This window comes from Phyllostomus hastatus, unplaced genomic scaffold (assembly GCF_019186645.2).
Source record: "Phyllostomus hastatus isolate PE091 unplaced genomic scaffold, TTU_PhHast_1.1 phas_scaffold_501, whole genome shotgun sequence".
NCBI classification, from domain to species: domain Eukaryota; kingdom Metazoa; phylum Chordata; class Mammalia; order Chiroptera; family Phyllostomidae; genus Phyllostomus; species Phyllostomus hastatus.
This window is the reverse complement of record NW_025334033.1, coordinates 34,122,599-34,138,942: the sequence shown is the minus strand read 5'-3', so window position 1 is coordinate 34,138,942 and position 16,344 is coordinate 34,122,599. Positions and strand designations below refer to the sequence as shown.

Sequence of the window (16,344 nt, the reverse complement as noted above, 5' to 3'; positions counted from 1 at the left end):
CTTCCTCTCCTCATTTCTGTTTATCCCTGGCATGACGTACGATGGCAAGGGCTAGAGCTGTGGTTCAATGATCCCGAGCCTGGGAACTTGGAGACTCTGTGCTGGTGCTGTGATGTTTGAAAGTGTGACTGAATCTTTCTGAGTCAGGGTTTGTCACACTAAAGCCGGAGGGTTAAATTACAGGGTTTCTCAGGCCCCTGTGACATAAGGGTGGGGGGGGGGGGAATATATGAAACCCAACGAGATTGAATCAGTAATGGAGCTTGAGTATACATAATGCTCAGGATTCTTCCTGAATCATTAAACTCACCTGTTTATCAGTATGCTGTTCATTCACCTGTTCATTCAGTATACAGAATAAAAATTAAAGAAGTGGCAAGCAGACAAATGACACTATTAAGGGGGACAATTTAGAAAGATGGGGCTGTTTCTAAAGTTTTAGGGCATATAGCATAATGACGTTAAATACTCAGGTTTTTGAGTCAGCCTGCCACATTTGAATTTCAGTCTCCCTAATTGGTACCTGTGTATCCTTAACTGAATTTCTTTCTTTGGGCCTCAATTCATCAGGTGATAATAATATTATCAGAGATAATATTGGGTTGGCCAAAAAGCCTGTAGTTTTTTTTCTGTAAAATAGGATACATTTTTCATTTTTACTAATATCTTTATTGATTTGGATATTTTGAGTATGTTGGCTATCTCCTGCATGGTGTAACATTGATTGTTCTCAATTAATGTCTTAATTTGATCACTATCCACTTGAACTGATCTACCTGACCTTGGAGCATCATCCAGCAAGAAATCTCCAGCATGAAACTTTGCAAACCACTTTTGACACATATGATCAGTCACAGCAACTTCACCATATACTGCACAAATCTTTTTTTTGCATTTCAGTTGCATTTTACCTTTCTTGAAGTAATAAAGCATAATATGCCAAAAACATTGTATATTTTTTTATCTTCAATATTAAAATGGCTACACAAAAATTCACCAGTTTTGATAAGTTTTTTAAAAAATGCATGCTGATATGACAGCTGTCACAATACAATCTACAAAAATTGTTTTGAATGAAGTTAAAGACAACTAAGTGCTACTAAAGCCATCCTATGGAAAAAACCCAAATGAACTTTTTGGCCAACCCAATATTATTCACCTCAGAGAGTTGCTATAAGGATTTAATGAAATAATGCATGCTTGCCTGCATCATGAAATATTTGATAAATCTTATATATTAGCACCCCTACTGCAGCTGCTGCTACTACCACATATAGTACAGAGTGGATGGTGCTGGGGAGAAGGGACAGCTGTGGTGGAGTGACTAAGGTACCAGACGTGACAGCCGAAGTCCAGGGTTTTAGTTCAGGATAACACTAAGATAAAGAATGTTCCCACAAAAAAGTTCCGCAGTGCAAATTACATGAGGCACATACTGTCTCTTACTAGCTGGGTGGCTCTCCCAGGGTATTAGAATGAGCTGCATGAGGTAATGCATGTGAGATTATGTGTTATAAACCACAATGCCCCTGCAAATGTAAGGATTGTTATAAGCTAGTGAAATTATGAAGAAAACCTATGACAGAAGTTTTTCTAAAATGAGATATTCATTCTTCTGACATGCTGACTTTGCACTTTTTTCATGACTCAGTTATCTTCATGAACATCTATTACTGACAAACAAAATATATCTTTCTGTAGCACTTTACCATTTTAATCTGCTTTCATGTACATATAACCTCTTTCGTTCCCACAACCTAAAATGTATGGGCTCTGTCCCCATCCTGATCCTGTTCTTAGTTCTAATCAGTGTCTGCTTCCCAGCTGCCATGGTCTGGCTTATTACCCCACTTCTCTTTACTCACAGAGTTGTTATTCGAAGCATATGTAAGAATAATAGCAAATACTCCCCTTGAGTGCTGGGTCAAGGAAGAATTTGAGCAAGAAAAGGACATGTTTGGGTATTTTGGAAAACTTACTTAGCATCAGTTGAACTCAGATAGACTGGAACATATGGATGAGAACAGATTAGAGTATCATTGAACACGAAGGAAAGGTGGTAAGAGTGATGGCGGGGAGGGTGGGAAGGAGCCTAAAGACTAATGAGACTAGGAGATAAGGAAGTAAATCTTTATTGAACATTCGCCATGTGTCAGGTATTGTACAAGGGGCCAGGGGCTCATATGAGTTGGACAAAGATCTTGATCTCTGTGTATTTACGGTCTGTGGCATTTGTCCTGTAACAGTGAGATGGGAAAGTGGGAAGTCAAATAGAGGTGACTGGGGTTTCCAGCTTGAGTGTCTGGGGAAATGAGGTGATTAAATAGCAAAGGGAAGCAGGAGGGGGACTGGATAGGTGTGAAAAGTGACACATTCAGGGCTCAGCACAATGCACTTGAAGAATTGATATCTAATTAAAATGCTTTTCTAAAATGAAATGAGCTCTAGATTTAACTCTTGGGCCCTGTGGCTGGCACTAGCTGATCTGTGTGGAGTTGTGCAGTTTCTTAGTGTCCATTGCAAGACATGTCCTGGTTGGACTAGAGACACTTACTTCTTCATGGCCCCAAATTTTGGGGGCCATTTTTCTTGTAAGCTTATATGAGAAAACACATTAAAATAGATAATATCTTTGAATATAGTTTTATAGTAAGATAATAAAATGTATATCAAGTTGACTTATCTCATAAAGACCTTCTGTAAAAGTTGAGAGCATAAGATTAAATGTTAATTCAGTCAAGGAATTTTGGGGAGGGGCAGTAAGATAAAATAATCCAACTACATGTATTTCTGATTATATAACTTAATATGGGCACAGAATATAGAGAACATGTCCTGTAGGCTGTGTTTCAAACATCAGCTGTGTCTAGGAAATTATTGCCAAGGGCTGATTTTGATTAATTCCTGGTTAAATTCTCTGCCCGATACCTGACACAGTAATATTCAGTGTGACTCATCAAAGAAAGCTCTGGAGGCTGGAGATGTACACTAACAGAGTTGATCTGCTGTTGGGAAATTTAGAAGCCTTGTTTTTTATTCTTTCCCAGGCCAGCAATCATTCTACTTCCTCATAGAAGTGGTCACAGAGATGGTAAGATCATTTTCTTTTGCTTCAAAAGTACATTGAATCTCCTCAGACTATTAAAGGATTTGTTTAAAACTTACTGCTCTGTACCATAATCTCTAGAAGAGACTATTTTATCTTAAGAAAAATACTGAAAGTAGGTTCAAACAGTCAGTCACTTATAAACAGGTTTTTCTTAGGTCAAAGTGACTGCTAACATAAGCTATTTAGAAGGTGTCTGTAGAGCAGTGGCTTTTAACCTTGGCGATATTTTGAATCCTCTTGAAAACTTTCAGATATACTGATACCTGAGTCTGATCCCAGGGGTTGTTTTAATTGGTCTTTGAGAGTTCAAACATTTCCCCAGTGATTCTGATGGGGAGTTATTATTGAGGACCACAGCGGTAGAGCATCTTCAGTAAGACCACATCCCAGAGGTCCTTGCCAACATAAGCTACCTGAAATATTAAAGTGCAAATGAGGTGACCTATTAGAGATACTTCTTTAAAGTCCATGCTAGCTTGGTCCTTTCACTGGTTCCACTTGCTGTCACCTGTCCTAGGGATTGTCCAGAGATGGAGCTGTTTCTGAGGCCTGCTCCAGGTTTTTGCTTATAAAACAGTGCCGTGGAAATGTACCCTAGCCAATTCATGGAATGTCTTTATCAGGTTACATGTATCTGGTAAGAAACAAACAAAGAAAAAAAAAACAGGAGAAGAGGGGCAGCCATGAGACATAGCCCCATAGCCCACTTTACATCATTTAGAATTTGAAAGCTTGTTCTTACCCATGCTAATCTTGGTAGTCATTTTACAACATGAAAAAACATGAGTAGTGTCTGATTTGGACATTCTACTGCTTAGGGATGTATCAATATATTAATGGAATCAACAATATGGAGGAGATTTTATAGTCTTCACATTTTGGTCTTTTCTTCATTTATTTGCTATTGTTTTGTTGTTATTTCTGATGTTCATGTCTGAGGGCTTACTGGCTCATTTCGGTGCTCACAGTCATTCTGGATGGCGTATGGACCAAGTTCCTGTCAACAGATGCAGGAAGCACAACTCTGTTTGTGTTTGATGTGGCCCTTGGGGCCATCAGATCCTAGCTCAACTACTAATAGCTGTTGTAGCCTGAGCATGTCAGTTAAATTCTCAGAATCTCGTTTTCCTTGTAGTGTTGTTGTAGGGATTATAAGTAACATGTTACAGTGTCTACTGCATAATAAATGCTCAGTAAACTATAGTTATTATTATCTCCAAATCTAGATTACAAACTCCTTAAGGGTCGTGTTTTCTCTACCAAGTTTAGACATTTGTAATTCTTTAGCATACATGAGATGGTGCTTGAAAAAGATAACACGATTCCAACTTTATGAATGATAGGGAACATTAGAACAAATTACCTACGCAGGCTTGCAGAATTAGAGGAACAGTTTACAACCTTGTCACTGAACAATGTGACTGGTCCACCAGAGAATAAGATCCCCAGTCTTAGGAGGTTAAAACCCGAGTCCTGGTGTCAGATTGCCTGAATTCTTGAGCAACTGCTTTATCCCTCTCAGCTCAGTTTCTTTATCTACAATCTGGACATGTTCCATAGATGAATGAAATAACACACATACAGTTCTTTTTAAAAAAAAATTTTTTAAATTTAATTTTAGAGAGAGGGAGGGAAGGAGAAAGAGAGGGAGAGAAACATCAATATGTGGTTGCCTCTCACATGTACCCTATCGGGGACCTATCCCGCAACCCAGGCATGTGCCCTAGACTGGGAATCGAACCAGCCACCCTTAGCTTTGCAGGTTGGCATTCAATCCACTGAGCCACACCAGCCAGGGCTATTCTTAACTAGAACACTATAAAAGTTCAATTAAAGTTTGCTATTATTATTTTTGGCTTTATTAGCATTGTTCTGATTTATGCGCTAACTTCTAGAGAAAGCAACAGTGGCCAGCAGGTTACATGCAACAGAAACAAGGTGACTTAATTGGGTAAGAAGCACAGGATGTCTAGGAAAAAAGTACAGATGAAGCCAAGGACAACAGCCTTTGGAAACACAGCCACAGTCACTACCCAATGGAGACAGCACACACTGAGGTCACTCTTGGGCATTCATTCAATTCAACTGAAGTTGACCAGCCTTTATTTATTCAACATTGTGTTAGATAGCTGCGGGAGTCTTAAAGGAAGTGAAAAGTAGAACCTTTGAGGAACTTAGAGTCTGAGTGGGGAGAGAAGGCTTCCAGTGTGAAGACAAGTCAGCACTTAATTATATAACATTGTGAAGACAATGGAGGCTGATGTTATATAATTAAGTGCTGACTTGGTGGTTTGGCCTGTGCTTGCATAGTAGTTAGAAGAGGAGAGAGAGCAATATTGGCCTGTCTACACCATTCTTTCTAGAGGAAAATAATGCTACTAGTAATAACTCCTTCAACTATAATTAAGCGTGAAGGTATCTTATCTACCAACATAAAAGTCATACCTTTTAATTTTTACTTTTCTAGAAACAATCCAGAACATAACTAACATGTGAAGAAACAGGAAGTGGATTTTTTAGGACACAGTACAAGAGATATAAAAAAATTTCTTTATAACACTTTTCCCAATTTAAATGAACAATGGTTGATTATAGAGCCCAGAATGCTGTGCCAGATACTGTGCTAGACCCATGAGATTCAGAATGAAGAAGATACAGTTCTGCCCTCTAGGGCTGGTTTACATTTTTGTGGTCATGTGAGACTATCAAGGCCTGTGTCTCCCTATGCTTGGGCTTGTAGTAAAAGCAGTCTGACACAGAGATACTGAGTAGATAAGGGTGCATAAGAAAAGAGAAGACAAAAGTGTGCCTTTACATGAAAACTACCCCTGAGGCCTTTTAACCAGTTGGAGGGACAGATTTAAGAAGACCATTTCCTCCATGTGTTTGGTGGGAAGCTGAGATGGGGCTGTGCTCAGGTGTTATAGCTGCTCAGAGGAGACGTTCTCTGCCAGGACTCAGGGAGGCTGCCACACTGATGTGCTGTCTGAAATGAATATTGACAAGAATGAAGAGTCACCAGGAGTTGGGCCTGGGGTTCCAGGCAAGGAACAGCAGAAACCGAGAAACCCTGGAGTCAAATTACTTGTGTGGATGGGGAACTACATACAGTTTAGTACTGCTAAAGGTGTGAGGAGGAAATGACAGAGGCCAACCACCAAGGCCTTTATAGCACTGCTGGGCAGCTTGAATTTCACCCTAAAGACAAGGGAACTCCACCAAAGGGTCTTAGGAACTTGTGATGGTCAGGCGTATGTATTAAACACATGTAGATAAAGGATTTAGCAAAGTATCAATTAGGGTTGAGTACTGTTTCATGGAACAGTGGCTTAAGCCAATAGAGGGTTTTCTCCCCTAATAAGAACTCTGGCCCTGGCTGGTATGGCTCAGTGGATTGGGTGAACCAAAGAGTCACCGGTTTGATTCCTGGTCTAGGGCACAAGCCTGGGTTGGGGGCTGGGTCTCCAGTGAGGGGAGTACAAGAGGCAACCACACATTGATGTTTCTCTCTCTTTCTTTCTCCCTCTTTTTTCCTCTCTAAAAATAAATAAAAATAAAATCTTAAAAAAAAACCCAGAAGTCTGGAGGTAGGCATTTACTCACTGCCTCAGACACTCATCTCCTTTCTATCTTTTTGCTTTGCCATGCTTTTGTCCTCACAGTTGTCACCTCATGCTCAGAAGGTTGCTATCTGAACATAAAACATGACATCCATATTTAAGGCAGCAAGAAGGGTGAAAATTCAATTATTCCCTTTAATAACCAATGTGAAAGATCTCCTAGAAACCACCAGCCTTTCATCAGACAGCTGGCAGTTAAGTCAGGACTATTCTAGATGGCCTCCTCTAGCTGCAAGAGAAGCAGAGCAAGCAATCATCTTACTTCTAGAGTAGATTTCTGTAAGGCAGAAGGAGGTTGGGAATAAGTGGTGGCAGCTAACTTACCTAACACTTGATAATAAAGGAGTAGGTGTTGTTGCCATTAATTGAAACTAAAACCTCAGAAATTCTGAGTACTGCATGTAGTTCTCCTAGATGTGGGTTTGAAGTATAATCCCAAGGTGATATTCATCAGGAGTTGGATATAAATAAAAAACTCAAGTGAAGGCATAGAGATTGGGATGTATTTGGAGGTCGTTAGAATGTAGCTGAGGTGTAGGTGGGATGCCCTACATTCTAATGACCTCCAAATATATCCTGAGCACTATTCACAGTTTCTGAGGAATACGTGGCTTTTCATCCCCCTAACATAATTTCAGTTTATCCCAAGTTTGTGGAGACGTGCTAATTTACACAACTATGTTTTTCTACATGCTCACACACCCACCCTGGAATTTAAAGGATAGTAAAGTTATGCAAAGAATCACTGTGTGCAATGAGAACCAGAACTTTCTCTGCCAAGCCCACCTCCAAGACAAACATATACACACATAAGTCAGTGCTATACATAGAACTTGCTCTTAAATACCCACATCTATTTCACACTGTGGAGCAAATGTGTTTTCATTCTCTTGGTTAAAATAACAGGAACTATCATCACACTGGAAGGCTTGGTATTTAATACAGAAATATAAGCACACAAAAATTACAGCTGTGGAGACTCTTGTTGAGGTCTATTGGGAAGGTATCTGGTACCATCCCTGGCTTGGGGTAAACATCCTGCATCTAAATAATCTTACATCTCAAGCAAAACTCGGATCTACTGTGAAGACCCAGCCCAAGAGGACTTAACCTTCAGCCTGAGAGGGGCCTCTGCCTCTTTAGCCAGTCTGGCGGGTCATGGAAATTCTACTCTGGAACTGTGAATACAGGAGAAGTATTTCTTCAGTATTTACTTTGACCAGTGGAATAGCTATGACAAATTTTTTCTTTTCCCCAAGACACACAGTGACATTTTAAAGGAGAAACCACTCTTTTGGTGCCATAGAGTCTTTTAAAAATATTAGAATAAGAGCTCAAAGGAATGTCTACTCAAGCACAGCTGCCCAAAGCCTCATATTTCAAGGAGAATTCAGCCACTTTATGCAGACAGGGAGCCAGAACTGCTCACTTCAGCCTTTTCCCCGGTGGGCCTACTTTCTAGTCAGCATGAGATTCAAAACCAGTAACATCTTGGTTCAAGGGCCCCTTTTCCCTGTTTTCCATGCTATCTGGCAGCATTGATTTTTTTCTCCCCTGTATTTCCTGGATCATGTGCTCTTTAAGGTTAGGGGGTCACATCTTGTACTCAGTTATTTCTCGCAGAGTTATGTCTGCTGTGGTAAACCTGCAGGAAATAGTTATTAGACGAATTAATGAAAGAATGGAGACCAGTGGTAGGTGAGTTGCTAAGCAGCCTGGTAAAGAGGATTAGAAAACTCAGGTCAGGTTAGCAGGAAAGGTGCTATAGGGGAAAGAATGTTTCACTGGGACAGCAGACATGGATCCTAGCCCCGGGCTGACTTGCTTACTTTCACTCATTAAACAAATACTTCTTTAAGCTTCTTCCAATGAGCCAGGCAGGCACGGTTACAGACCATGAATAAGACAAAGTCCCTGCCCTCAAAGTGTGGTGGTAGTGGTAAGGGGCACATATGACTATCAGGGATTATAGGGATATGTGTGGTTGGAGATGTGATAATGGCCATTGCAGGGCACACGGTGCAAGAAGAAGGGGATTCTAAGTCAGACTGTGGTTTCCAGAAAAGTTTCCTGAGGGAAAAGTATTTTGATTCAGGTCTTAAAGGATGAGTGAGTGTTGATTAGATGAGATTGATTGGGAACAGCATCACAGGTAGAGGGACTTGTATGTGAGAATGTTCCAAACCAATTGAGAACTAAAGTCTCAGTGGAAAGATTTGCCATGGCTAGAGCTGAAGTTAGAGAGGTAGGCACAAACTACCTTCCCAAGGGCCTTGTGGCAACATGATTTAGTGCTTAAGAGCAGGGGTTTAGAAATCAGACAGAATGGAGTTCAAATCTCAGCTCTGGTACTTGCCAGCCATGTAACAATAACTGACTTTTTTTTTTAACCCCTCTAAGTCTTAGTTACCTTAGGATAGTGTCTAGCTGTATCACTTATTTATTGCTGCATAACAAATTATCCCAAACCATAACAGCTTGAAACCATGCATATTTACTAAATCCTCAGTTTCCGTGGGTCTGGAATCTGGGTCCTACTTATCGGGGTCCTCTGCTTCAGAGTCCCTCACAAGGCTGCAGTCAAAGTGTCATCTCAAGACATGACGGGGGAAGGATTCACTTCCAAGCTCACTTACATGTTTGTGGGAAGAATACATAGCCTTGCTGGCTGTTGGCTAGAGGTTGCCTCAGTTCCTTGCCATGCTGGCCTTCCCAACATAACAGGTTCCTTCATCAAAGCTACTAGGAAAGTCTGCTGCTATCAAGATAGATGTAGCTGAATCACTGAAGTGACTTCTCATCACTACTACCACCTTGTGTGGTGTAGAAGTCACTAGGCCAGCCCACACTCCAGGGGAAGGGCTTATACAAGGACGTGAAGACCAGGAAATGGGGATCATTGGAGGTCACCCAAGGGTCTGCTTGACCCTCTAGCCTAGAGCTTCTTACAACTAACTACATGTTAGCTATTATGTTCAACTGAGGGTTGGAAAAGCTAGAGAGCCAGTAAGGGGTTTCACATTAAGGAGTAACTTCAGGTGACTATGGGCAAGTCACTTCATGTCTTTGAGCCTTCATTTCCTGAATACAATAAAAAATACCTAACCCCCAAAGAAATGAGAACATATATATATAAGCACAAATACATTTTGTAACACCCAATATACAATTCTTCACCCTCTGTGGAAGCAAACTGCTTTGTGCCAATTTTCCATTTTGTATTGATTCTGTGAATCTCACAGTCTGACATCTTCAAAGTTTTTAGGGCTTGGCCTTGTGGGCCCAAGAAGATTTGTACAACTGGAATAAACTTCCACGCACACATGCACGCACGCGCACACACACACAATCGATCTTTTGAGTATCCCTTTAGACCCGGGGTGTCAAACTCATTTTCACCCGGGGCCACATCAGCCTCGAGGTTGCCTTCAAAGGGCCGAAATAATTTTAGCACTGTATAAATGTAACTACCCCTTAACAGTTAAGGAGTTGAAATTACATTCGGGCCTTTGAAGGCAACCGCAAGGCTGATGTTGCCAAGCTGAAAATGAGTTTGACACCCCCAATGTAGACAATTCCAAAGGTTTGCTTTTTACCTTCTTTTTAAATACCTTTGTTTCCAAGGACCCTATGAGGGGCTGGAGAAAGAAAACAGACTATCTGGGGAATTTCAAGCTCTTGATAATAAAAATGGTAATAAAATGTGGTCCGACTCCTGGTGCTTCGCAGAGGGAATGTGAGTCCCCTCACACCCTCCCAGCCGGTTTGTGCGCGTTTCCAGTCCCGCTGTGCGGCTCGGGTTCTACCGCGCTGTCGGCGGGCAAGGGCAGCTCCGGCGCCTGTAGGCAGCGGGTGAGAGGCCCATGGTCCCCCTCCTCCGCGGTTCTTCCACCGCGTCTGCTCGGTGCCCAAACGGGATGCTTCATCCCACGCCCCAAACGGAGCCGATCACACAGAGTCGCTTTTCATGTTCTTCCCGGGTGCGGTTTTTCCCTGGGGAAGGTAAACAGCGCTCTTGACCCGGACGGAACTTTGGAGTCTGCCCCTCTGGCTTCCTACAGAGACGCGCTCCTCTACAGGGCGTCTCTGGGCGGAGAGGAGCGGTCAAGGAGGGTGCGACTGCGACAAGATCCCTTGGCTTCTCGGCCAGAGAAGCTGGCTTCGAGGACAAGGGGTGCCTGAGCACCCCCAGCACACACCCTCGCCCTGTCCGCTGCGTGGGGGGCGCTGCTGCACACAGGCCGCTGCGGGGTCTCCGCTTCACGGCGAGGTCAGCTCCTCGCAGCGCCGCCGCCTTCGGAACCCTCGAGCCCTTTGATCCCCGAGGCAGGGCTCCAGGGGCAGGCCGGACGGCGGGGAGGGAGTGCCCCTGGGAGGGCCCCGGGAGCGGAGGCGTAGGAGAAGCAGCAGCTCCGGGAATTCCCGGCCACGGGCTTTTACCTCTCCAGGGGTAAAAGCCGGCCCGCTTCCGCGACCCCTGCCTTAGAAAACTTCTAACGAGAACCAGATGTGGTGGAGGCTGCCGAACTTTCTCAGAGCCGGTGATTGGTCCCCAGCGTAGGGCCTCAGCCAGTCAGCGCGCTGGGAGGGCCTGGAGGCCCGCCCCACTCCGGCACCCGCGGGTGTCCAGGTTGGAGGCTGGAGCTGAGCCGCTAGTGGGCTGGCGGGCCAGGACGCACTGTGCTGCAGGGCAGCCCGGGGGCCGAGCGAGCATGCGAGGGGACCAGGCAGCTGGGCTGCTGGCGCTGTTGGAGCTACTGCTGAAGCCGTTGCTGCTGCTACGGCTACTGTCCCAGGCCGCAGCGCTGCAGCCAGGCGAGCTCTTCCCCTATGGGCAATTCCAGGGGGACCAGCTCCTGAATGAAGGCGACGACGAAAGCTCAGCAGCAGTGAAGCTGGCGAGCCCCTTGCGCTTCTACGATGCCCAGTTCAGCTACCTCTACGTAAGTTCGTTCCCCTCTGGGTGCGGGACTCGGCACATTTCTCGCAGCTTCTTCCCAGGGGCCCATGTAGTGTGGATCTCCCCGAACCCCTGTCTTCGGAGGAGAGGAAACAGTGCACACGCTTTGCTGTCCCGGAGCGCCCCTGGGGTGGAACCTGGCTTCTGCTGCCGAACCCGCTGCTTTTTCTTACCTCGAGTGAGAGAGCAATAACTGTTCGCGGCCACATAAGCGTTCCAGACAGAAAAGAAGGTAGGGTTGCTTTGGCAGCCCATGGGGTTTGCAGTTAGGGCAGTGAGAAGGCTGTGCACGTCTGTAAAGCTGGGGTGCCCCTTTCTGGTCCTGAAAGTTTTCTCCAGGGTTGTGCGGAATGTGAGAAAATGTGCGAACGAGTTTTAGAGCTCCTGGATCTATTGCGTCTCGCTACAGGGTAGGAATGGGCAGGTGGGACACGGGCTGAAGTTGCTCTGGTCGCCCTCAACCAGGAGTCGGCCTACCAGGCTTTGGGATTAGGAGATCTTCTTGCCCGGAGCCTCCATGAGAGGCAGGGTGGGCGCACGTGTCTGGACCTGTGGTGGCTGCCCTTGGGCTTCTTGCTGAATAAGTGACCGTCAGTCACCTTTTGTCCCCCTCCTGTCCCAGGTGGGCACCAACGGCATCATCTCCACCCAGGACTTCCCCAGGGAGACCCAGTATGTGGACGATGGTTTCCCCACGGACTTCCCGGCCATCGCTCCCTTTCTGGCCGACATCGACACGAGCCAGGGCAGGGGCAGGATCTTCTACCGTGAGGACACGGGTCCAAAAGTGCTGGGTCTGGCCGCCCGCTACGTGCGCGCAGGCTTCCCGCGCGCTGCAGCTTCTGACTTCACCCCCACACACGCTTTCTTGGCCACCTGGGAGAAGGTGGGCGCCTATGAGGAGGTCAGGTTGGGGACACCTCCCTCGGGAGAGGTAAGTGACAAGGGATGCTCAGCTGCTGAGCCAGTTGAGGGATGGGCTTGAATTCTGGGCTGAGACCCAGAGACTGGCTTGGAGCCACTTCTTCTGAGTCTGCTCCTGAGCTGAACCTGATGTATCCTTTGATGGCCCCAGGGCTGAAATGGCTTGGAAGTGCAGCCTTCAGGCTTCCACTGAGGATCTGAGAGGGGCTGTCTTTCAGCAAGGAAAAGTGCTTAGGGGAGGAGAGGGCCCCAGTGCAGATGCCATGCCGAAGGCCTTCAGAACACAAGACAGTTTGCTGTTTGGTTGTTTATTTTTAGAGTCACCTCTAAGTATACAAGAATTATTTCTAATTATATGTTCATTGAAAGAGAAAAGCAAATGCAACCAATTTATAAAAGAACAACCTCTCATTTTCCTACCACTGAAAGATAAACCACTGTTGAACATTTTCCTGTATATATTCTAGAGTTTTTTTCCCTATCAATATCTGTATTTATGTCATTTTCTGTTAACAATGATGGATTCACAGCACACATACTATTTTGTAGCCTACTTTTCCCCCCACTAAATAGTATATTGTGAATATGTTTCAATGCCAGTAAATCTATTTCTACAATGTTATTTATAAAGTCTGCATAATATTCCAACCAGTGGATTTACCGCTGTGTCCAGTGGTTATTAAGGTTATTTCTAATTTTTCATCATTATAAATAATTTCATGAAGCAGTTTTTAAAAGCTGAATCTTTGTGCATGTCCTTAGTTGACATTCCAGGATTTGGAATTGGTGGGCCAGAGGGATGCACTTTTTATAAAGTTCTTGATAGCTATTGCCAGCTTGCCCTCCAGGTTTACATGCCCCCTAACTTACAGGAGACTGTCTTCAATTTGTTTTATAGTCTCTACCTGAGAAGAAACCCAAGCTCCCAGTCTTTAGGCTTTTGCAGCAACATTTAAAGTACTCCAAATGGACATCAGGTGGGGCCCAAGTGGCTTGGCAACTGGTGAACTGCCTCGTTCCTGGAGTAGACAGGACTTCTGAAACTAGACCTGATTCTAAAGTGTCATAGTCCAAGGGCTGAAACACTCACAACTTCTCTCTATTTGAACTCATCACAGTGTTTCTTAGCTACAGAAAGATGGCACATCTCCTCCCTGAGAGATTAAGTGGCTTGCTCACTCTCACTGAGTAGTTCAAGGTGGTAGCCATTCTGTAAAGGCTGTATTGAGCAAAGAAGATTTAAGAATAAAAATTGCTTGAAATTATTATTATTTTTGCCATTCAATTTTTTTGTCAGGCAACATCTAGTTTTGTTTATTAATTTTTAAATGTATGGTTTGACATTTCAATTATTCAATTCAACAGAATACATTCAATTCAAAAAGATATATTGAGCACCTCCTTTGGGCAGGGCACTGGGCTAGGTGGAGAGCTGCAGAAAGTTGAATCAGGTAAGGCCCCCACCATTAGGTTGCATTCACTTATTTATTTTTGCTTATATGTTTAAAAAACATTTAAAATTAAGTATGACATACCTATAATAAAACATTTAGAAAATAAACATTATTTATAATTTCACTAACCAGAGGTCACCACTGCTAATAGTTTGTTTTCTTCCAGTCTTCTTTTCTAAACCTATATCTTATATGTGGCATATTCATATATGTGTGTGTAAGTAATTTACATTTAAACATAGTTGAGATTTATTCATCCAACAAACTTTTTTTGCACACTTACTATATGTCAGAACTGACGTAGACTCCATGAAAGGACATACTCTTTACTCCCAAGGATCTTGAAGTTTAGTAGGGACATTGATTATCATTCTCTATGGTAAGTGTAGTAGCATTTTGCCTTAAGAAGACTAACTCTCCCCCACCCTGGTTAGGGGACTCAGTTGGGAAGGGTTTCAGTGGAGAGATAGCTTTGAATCTGAGTTAAGCAGAGTGGAACATTCCCAAAAGAAGGACAGCATATGACACATCACCCATGTGTCATAAGGTAGAATGTGCTTGGGGCATTACGTGTGGTACATATTACTGAAGAGGAAGGGTGGTGGGAACAGAGGCCGGAAAGGCCATGGGGTGGGACAGATCATGCTGTGCAGAGAGTTTGGACTCGGCTTTTCGGCAGTGGGCTGCCTTTGAAGGATTTAAAGCAGGAGATTGATAGTGTTTGTTAAGACTGCTCTTTTATGACTGTATTGAAAAGGTAAGGGCACAAAGGAAAGACCAGCTACTCAGATACAATGATATAGATTGTTTATTTAAGCTATCTCATTAATTCTGATAATAATATTTTGTCATACTGTCTTCCTACAAGATAAGTACCACCTGACTTCTTGTTTACATTTGACAGATAACAGCAAATAGAAATTAAAGCTGTTGCCCAAAATTCTGCTCTTAGTGAGGCAAAGGTAGGTTTAGAATACAGATTTCTTGATTCTTAGCTTTTTAAAATTGCTTTTACCCAGACCTTTTTCATGCAAGACCCATTTCCTTGGCACATGTGATGAAGGAAGACACAACAATAAGTGTGCCTTTTGCTCAGACTCACAATAAATAAGGCTGGAGTTTTAGTGTCTTGATGTGATCTTGGTACCAGAAGAGCCCTTGGAACCATATTGCACTCAAAGGAAGAATGAACCGGGAATGAGATCCGCTGCCAAGGACACTGTTGAATCCAATTAGTATTCCAACAGTCTGGAGAGAATCAGCTGTTTCTGTCTCACTTTTTCAACACAGAAAGACAAAGCTGAGTGAGATGAATAAGGGAGAAGAGTAGTTGCGCAGAAGCTCTGGGGTGATGAAATCACGCTGGAGCTTAAGTTCTAATTTTGTCAGGGCTCATTTGAAACTGAAAATTACAATACTGACATGACTTTGTTAACTATTTTTCTCAATTTCATCTGTAGTGTGAGAATATCCAACTTGCCAGGTGGCTGTGAAAACAATGACAATAAAGATACTAAAAACATTTTGAAAGAAAAAGTATTTATGAAAGGCTATCCAGTGATTTCGGAAACAACAACTCAGTCTCAACCTTAGTTTCCTAAGCTGTGAAATGGAGTAGCAATATCTACCTTACAGGATTGTTGTGAGAATTAACTAAGGTGATGTTTTCACGTAGCTACTGTAGACCCTTAGACCTAGCTGGTGTGGATGCTCAGCCAACCCATGTTCCCCTTCATTGGTTTGATGGGACTAGGTTCTTGTTCTTTTATTTCTCTGTCTTGTAAGGATGCTGTGATGCAAGTCCTTTACATAAGGACTCTTTAAATACAAGGTTTTCCAAAATGCAGTTTCTGTCTGGGGTTTTTTTGGGTGGGGAGTACAGGAAGATTTGTAGATTCCATCTCTCTTCCACTTTTCTAATTAAAATCAATCTTCAGACATTGCCATATGCTGAGTTGGCTTCAGGGTTTATTTCATTTAGAAAGGAGATGAGGATTCTGTTAAAGAGGGAATGTTTTTTCAATTACCAGTGCTGAAGGGTGTTGTGGATATTTTAAAGAACTCTGTGACTTGAGTTCTTGTTCTAATAGTTCTTTGGAGGTAGATTTTGGCAAGTAATCTACTTTGCTTGAAGGAGTTCTACCTGGCTTTCTTAAACCTTGGCATATTAACCTTATGTTGCAAAGTCATTGGGAACTCAAAGATATTAGAGGAATAGCATCTTTACCACTTAACAATTTCAGTTGTCCTTTCCCTCTGTGAATATTCATGGTGGCT

General features: G+C 43.3%; 1 protein-coding gene across 1 annotated transcript in view; it reads left to right on the top strand.

The window, feature by feature from the left end:
- Positions 1–11,362: 11,362 nt before the first annotated feature.
- The window catches only part of NID2 (nidogen 2), a 54,674-nt gene continuing 49,692 nt past the window's right edge, over positions 11,363–16,344 (top strand). The window contains exons 1-2 of the mRNA XM_045823971.1: positions 11,363–11,672; positions 12,312–12,623. Coding sequence (XP_045679927.1) covers positions 11,442–11,672; positions 12,312–12,623 — 543 coding nt within the window. The 5' untranslated portion in view covers positions 11,363–11,441. The remainder of the gene's footprint in view (positions 11,673–12,311; positions 12,624–16,344) is intronic.